This window comes from Bison bison, unplaced genomic scaffold, assembly GCF_000754665.1.
Source record: "Bison bison bison isolate TAMUID 2011002044 unplaced genomic scaffold, Bison_UMD1.0 scf7180017864135, whole genome shotgun sequence".
Classification (NCBI taxonomy): Eukaryota; Metazoa; Chordata; class Mammalia; order Artiodactyla; family Bovidae; genus Bison; species Bison bison.
Window position 1 is genome coordinate 887,784 of NW_011494707.1, and position 7,693 is coordinate 895,476.

The 7,693-nt window shown below is 37.9% G+C and overlaps 1 protein-coding gene across 2 annotated transcripts in view; it reads right to left on the reverse strand.

Annotated features, from left to right (window-relative positions):
• Positions 1-7,693, reverse strand: part of PPM1L (protein phosphatase, Mg2+/Mn2+ dependent, 1L) — a 327,484-nt gene that overhangs the window by 90,073 nt on the left and 229,718 nt on the right. For both annotated transcript variants that reach the window (XM_010839836.1, XM_010839838.1), the window contains exon 2: positions 6,899-7,073. In XM_010839836.1, the coding sequence (XP_010838138.1) occupies positions 6,899-7,073 (175 nt within the window). The remainder of the gene's footprint in view (positions 1-6,898; positions 7,074-7,693) is intronic.

Genomic DNA, 7,693 nt, shown 5'->3' on the forward strand with positions numbered 1-7,693 from the left:
ACAAACTGTGGAAAATTCTTAAAGAGATGGGAATACCAGATCACCTGACCTGCCTCCTGAGAAATCTGTATGCAGATCAAGAAGCAACAGTTAGAACCAGACATGGAATGATGGACTAGTTCAAAATTGGGGAAGGAGTATGTCAAAGCTGTATACTGTCACTCTGCTTATCTAACTTACATGAAGAGTACATTATGCAAAATGCCGGGCTGAATGAAGCACAAGCTGGAATCAAGGTTGCTGGGAGAATTTATCAATAACCTCAGACATGCAGAGGATCCCACCCTAATGGCAGAAAGTAAAGAGGAACAAAAAAGCCTCTTGATGATGGTGAAAGAGGAGAGTAAAAAAGCTGGCTTTAAACTCAACATTCACAAAACGAAGATCATGGCATCTGGTCCCATCACTTCATGGCAAATAGATGGGGAAAAAATGGAAACAGTGACAGACTTTCTTTTCTTGGGCTCCAAAATCACTGCAGATGGTGATTGCAGCGATGAAATTAAAAGATGCTTGCTCCTTGGAAGAAAAGCTATGACAAACCTAGACAGCATATTAGAAAGCAGAGATATTTCTTTGTTGACAAAGGCCCTTCTAATCAAAGCTATGATTTTTTCAGTAGTCATGTACAGATGTGAGAGTTCGACCATTAAGAAAGTTGAGAATCAAAGAATTGATGCTTTTGAACTGTGGTGTTGGAGAAGATTCTTGATAGTCCCTTGGAGATCAAACCAGTCAATCCTAAAGGAAATCAACCCTGAATATTCATTGGAAGGACTGATGCTGAAACTGAAGCTCCAATACTTTGGTCACCTGATGTGAAGAGTCAACTCATTGGGAAAGACGCTGATGCTGGGGAAGATTGAGGGCAGGAGGAGCAGGGGGTGACAGAGGATGAGATGGTTGGATGGCTTCATTGATTCAGCGGACATGAGATTGAGCAAACTCTGGGAGATAATGAAGGACAGAGAAGCCTGGCATGCCACAGTCCATGGGTCACAAAGAGTCAGACATGACTGAACAACAAAGAGAGACATGAATAACATACAAGCATAAAAGTAAATAATGAGAGAAAAAAATTCCCTCTCGGGCTATTTCAACCCTTCAACTTTTGCCCACTCTGTGAGTGCTAAATCGCTTCAGTTGTGTCTGACTCTCTGCAACCCTACAGACTGTATACCACCAGGCTTCTCTGTCCATGGGATTCTCCAGGAAAGAATACTGGAGTGGGTTGCCATGCCCTCCTCCAGGGGATCTTCCTGACCCAGGGATCGAACCCACATCTCATATGTCTCCTGCGTTGGCAAGTAGGTTCTTTACCACTATTGCCCACTATGATAAACACTAAATACTTAGGTTAATGATGCTCTCTGAGACACTGTGGAATGCTATTTTGATCCCTTCAAATCATGCAGCTCTTTTCCTTGGAAATTTCTCTCTGCTAAATCCAATCTATTGAAATGTGTATGAACCTGTACCTCCCTTCAAATAAAAACATTAACGGATCAAAAGCTAACCATATCTTCTCATGCTAGATTTTGCTTAGTATTAATAAGTGCCAATAAAAAAAAATCTAAGCAGTCTTATCAAAAAATCTACAAACAATAAATGCTGAAGAGGTGACAGAGGAAAGGGAACCCTCTTACACTGTTGGTGGGAATGCAAACTAGTACAGCCACTATGGAGAACAGTGTGGAGATTCCTTAAAAAACTGGAAATAGAACTGCCATACAACCCAGCAATCCCACTGCTGGGCATACACACCAAGGAAATCAGAATTGAAAGAGACACATGTACCCCAATGTTCATCTCAGGACTGTTTACAATAGCCAGGACATGGAAGCAACCTAGATGTCCATCAGCAGACGAATGGATGAGAAAGTTGTAGTACATATACACAATGGAATATTATTCAGCTATTAAAAAGAACACATTTTAATCAGTTCTAATGAGGTGGATGAAACTGGAGCCTATTATACAGAGTGAAGTAAGTCAGAAAGAAAAACACCAATACAGTATATTAATGCATATATATGGAATTTAGAAAGATGGTAACAATGACCATATATATGAGACAGCAAAAGAGACAAAAATGTAAAGAACAGACTTTTGGACTCTGTGAGAGAAGGCGAGGGTGGGATGATATGAGAGAATAGCACTGAAACATGTATATTATCATATGTGAAACAGATCGCAAGTCCAGGTTCGATGCATGAGACAGGGTGCTCAGAGCTGGTGCACTGGGATTACCCTGAGGGATGGGATGGGGAGGGAGGTGGGAGGGGGGTTCAGGATGGGGAACACATGTACACCTGTGGCTGATTCATGTCAATGTATGGCAAAACCAATACAATACTGTCAAGTAATTAGCTTCCAATTAAAATAAATAAATAAATATTTTAAAAATCTAAGCAGTCTTAACAAGAATCCATGAATGATGGCTCAGAACCTTTCCTCCCAAAATCTGGTTTTGCCTCACTCATACAGTCTCACTCCCTATCTTACCAAAAAAAGCATGCCTGAGCAAATTCATGTGCACATGCCAAAAAAGCTAAGTGACAGTTGTCTTCTAGTCAGTTTTTAAACAAATTACATAGGATATCTATGAAGAGAGGAGAAAGGCAAATGAGCAAGCAGAAGATTCATGAAGCAGCTACCTGCAACCTTCCAGAAACCATGGCTACCTGAGTTTTCGATGTCAAGAGACCAGAATCACAGTTTTAGAAACGGAAGACATCTATGAGATCCTGTTCACACCTTCCATTTCTAGGGAAACAGGCTTTAGTGGGGTTTGGTGACTTAATCAAGGTCACATACCTGGTTGGCAGCAGAGCTAGGAACAGAATCTGGGTCTTCTGGCTCCAAGAACTCTTTCAATTATACCACAAAAATCTTTATTCCTATAACAGTCTGACTTAAAAATAAACTAACCGGATGAAAATCTAAAGTGGTTTGCTGCTGCTGCTGCTAAGTCGTTTCAGTTGTGTCCGACTCTTAGCGACCCCATGGACTGCAGCCTTCCAGGCTCCTCCATCCATGGGATTTTCCAGGCAAGAGTACTGAAGTGGGGTGCCATTGCCTTCTCCGCTAAAGTGGTTTATATTCATACAATTCCTATTTTTATATACAGAATATAATTAACATTATTGAACCTTTTCTCTGTGAATGAAGGTCACTGTTAAGCAGATCAATGATGTCAGCTCTAGAATGCAGGGTCTGTGAATGCTGATTTGAATTAGAGTGTAGTGCCATATGATGACTACTTTTTATGGATTTACTCTTTGCTCTTATTCCTTGCTGCTCTGAGGCTCTGCTCTAAGCATCATCCCCTTCCCTACCTTCTAAATCTAAATTCATGTTTTGAAAGTCTGTTCCCTAGAGTAATATGAAATGTAGACAAATGTTTATATTCATTGCAGCATTATTCATAATACCAAAACCAAAAAAAACCCATAATCATCCAACATAAGAAATGCTTAGTGAGTAGCAATTTCAAAGAACAGAATATTATGCAGCCATTAAAATTACCTTCCCATGAAGAGGTTTTAATAAAATGAACAGCCACTTTCACTGCTCCTTTTCTCCACATCCCCTCAGCTTAACTTTAACAGATTATGGATATTATAGAGTGTACATATTCCAAATGGTCAGGAATTTTTTGCTAGAAGCCATAAATCTATGTTTTAACATAAACATAAAACATAAATCTATGTTTTAGCTAGATTTCATCATGTAAGGTCTCTGTTTTCCACATCTCAGTTCCTCTCTGCCCTTTCTATGCTTGTCCCTCTTTCTTACAACCGTCAAGCATACCGCTATGCATCCCACAAATGCCAACGGAGTGAATGACAACCTGCACGAATATGGTGACAGCCCAGCTTGATTAGTAGTTAGGAGACTGGAATTCCAGCTCTATAATCAACTGTGTTACTTTAGACAAGTCTCAGTTTTCTCATTATAGAATGGTAATGGGCAATCCTAAAATTTATATGGATGCATAAGACCCAGAATTACCAAAGCAATCCTTAAGCCTTAAGGGAGAAGCAGGAGGCATAACCCTCCCAGACTTCAGACAATACTACAAAGCTACAGTAATCAAAACTACATGATCCTGGCACAAAAACAGACATATGGATCAATGTAACAGAAGAGAAAGCCTAAATATCAACCCACACACTTATGGACAATTAATCTTTGACAAATAAGGCAAGAATATACAATGCAGAAAGGACAGTCTGTTCAAGTGGTGTTGGGAGGGTGGGACAGTCACATGTAAATCAATGAGGTTAGAATACATCCTTTCACCATACACAAAAATAAATTTAAAATGGCTTAATGAAATATAAGACATGACAGCGTAAAACTCTTTGAGGAGAACACAGGCAAAAACATTCTCTGACATAAATTGTACCAATGTTTTCTTAGGTCAGTGTTTCAAGGCAATAGAAATAAAAGCAAAAATAAACAAATGGAACCTAATCAAGCTTATAAACTTTTTGCACAGTAAAGGAAACTATAAACAAAACAAAAAGACAACCTATGGACTGGGAGAAAATATTTGCAAATGATGTGACCAGTAATTTTAATTTCTAAAATAGATAAACAGTTCACATAATTCAATAACAAAAAAACCTAAGCAACTAAATTGAAAACTGAGCAGAAGACCTAAATAGACATTTTTCCAAAGAAGACATAAAGATAGTCAATAGACAGGTGAAAAGATGCTAATGCTGGAGAGGATGTGACAAAAAGGGGATCCTTTTATACTGCTGGTGGGAATGTAGATTGGCACAGCCACTGTGGCAAAGTGTGGAGGTGCCTCAAAAACACAAAAAAACAGAGATGCCATATGATCCAGCAATCCCACTCCTGGGCAGATATTACCCAAACAAAACTATAATTTGAAAATACAGATGCACCTCAATATTCATAGCAGCACCATTTACAATGGCCAAGACATGGAAACAACCTAAATGTCCACTGTCAGATGAATGGATAAAGATGTGGTATACATATATACACACACACACACATACAATGGAATGTTATTTAGCCATAAAAAAACAAAACAATGCCATTTTAGCAACATTAATGGACCTAGAGATTATCATACTAAGTGAAGTAAGTCAGAAAAAGACAAATAGCATATGATATCACATATGTGTGGAATCTAAAATATGACACAAATTAACCTATTTATGAAACAGAAACAGACTTACAGACTTGGAGAACAGACTTGTGGTTGCCAAGGGGGAGGGAGAAGGGGTTGAATGAACTGAGAGTTTGGAAATAGTTGATGCAAACTAGTACATATAGAGATAGATAAATAAGGCCCTACTATGTAGCACTGGGTACTATAATCAATTTCCTGTGATAAACCATAATGGAAATGAATATGAAAAAGAATATATATATATATAACATAATCACTTTGCTGTACAGCAGAAATTAATACAGTATTTAAATCATCTATACTTCAAATAAAATTTAAAAAATGGTTACGGGGACATGAAGCAGATGGACTGTCTGAGTTCTGTAATCTCTGAGAATCTTGAAACTTTAAAAATTATTCTGACAGGGCGGGTTACATAGCCTTACGTTACTCCAAGAGGGTGAGAGAGGAGATGACTGAGCATTCCAAAGAGAAGAATGTTAAAAACAAGACAGATACAGAGGCTAAATAACTAAAAGCCCAACAGGCGGAAGACAGTCACCATGTCTTTCACACAATCGATAAAGCAAAGAAGAATCAGAGAGAGTAGTGAGGTCCTGGGCAAGCCTAGACATGTGGATCTACCCTGTGAGTATAAACAGGTTAGAGGTTTGAAGGAAAATGTGGACAGCTTCATCACCACAAAAGGTGCGTTGGTGGTTAGGCATGTGCAGAAAAAAATTTTTTAAGGTTTGCTCTTCTGTTTGTTATTTAAGCTTGAAATCCAATGTTAAGAATGTCAGCACTGACACTGTTTAGATCACGTGAAAGAAAATATGATGCATAATAACTATTCCTTTGTAGAAATAAAAACAGAAGATGCTGGCATTAAAAAGGGGATTAATACTACTAGTGTTTGACCATTAGAAACCTATTTTCCCATACTTCTTAATCCATTTTGTGGGAGGGTGGGATGCAGAGGTGGTATGATCATTTTAATTAAGATATTTCTCCGGAATAAGTTTAGTTTTATTAAAGATTTTAATAATTCCAAGTAATATGGCACTGGTTTCATTACAATTAGGTTTTAGCTGACAGACCATGTAATAGATAAAATGGTATTACAAGGGAGGTCAATCCAGGCCTTCACTAATAAGTTCCTTCATTAAAAAGCTCTTTTGGATAATATGAACTTACAGAAGGCAGTAAACCAAAGTGTCCAGTGTGGTGTTACGGGCTAGGATTCATCTGAGGAGCTAAAGGAAAAGAAAGTCAAGTTCAACTTGAAACTTCAGGGGCAAAAATGATACCTCTTCAGAAAAGAAAATTTCTGAAATTAAAAAATAATACTTGAAGCAACTAACAGTTCTTGGATTATTGGATGTAAAAGTTTTCAGCTCACATCTAAAATTGAAGTGACACTTTAAAAGATTATATCAGTAGAAGTATATTGCTGATAAAAGGCCAGAAAAATTCCATTTAAAAAAAGAGTAAAAAATTTTAACGGAATTTGATATTTAAGAGCCATTTTTAGAAATCTCTTGATTAAAGTCTTTGATACTAAAACTTCAGAGATGAAACTTACCGCTAATCCATGTTATATAACTTTGAATCCAGTCTATCCTTCTTCTTCTATCAAAGAAAAGGACCTAAATGTAACCAAAATCTAAAAAAAAAATTTCTTTAGGAAGAAAGCATTGTATGTGTGCATGCATGTGTGTGTGTGTGTATTAAAGACCAACATACCTGCTTCATCATAGGATACAGTCAATTTTTCTAGCATTTCTCGGTCAATTGATAGAATCTGCTGTTCAAGGATGGTCTGGTAAGACAATACACTATTTTCTTTGTCTTTCTCGTAGTCTTGAAGATGCTGCTTAAGGGCCTCTGGGAGTCGAGATTTTACATATTCAGCTGCTGTCTGCAGATGAAACAAACAGAGAACCCCATTAGTATTTCTCAACTTAGGTTTTTCACTTCCCCTTAGGTGCTGTAGTGAGAACTCAAGAGTACTGTGGAACCAGCTCTTTACACAAACACGTCCTTGTCACTGCTGTTGTCATTTTTAGACTCCACTGTACCAAGTTAAGATGCCAAATACACAAAATCACAGACTTTTAAGAATTTTCCATCAGGTTTAAAGGTATAAAAGATGTGGACTGGCATTTAAGGAGTGAGAGCTCAGAGTTTCAACTATTCCACTGAACCTGGAAGGCCCAGTGATAGTAATTCTACTGGGGATAATCTGACTCACCCTTGTCTAGAATTCAGGAGCTAGTAACTCATCAGAGCAGGAAGCCCTACCATGCTGTGGCATCCACATCTCTGCTTTGCTTTCTTGTTCTCTGCTCATTAATGCTTAGGCAGGAACTCTTGTGAAGCAAATAAAAAGGAAAGCCCTCTGCTAGGGTTAATAATGGAATAATAGGAGAAACAGAAAATGAAGAGATCTAAAACAATGATGCCTCCGTTTGAACAAAGAACTATTTACCACTAAAATACCTTGGCCTTTATATATATATATATATATGCGTATATAAA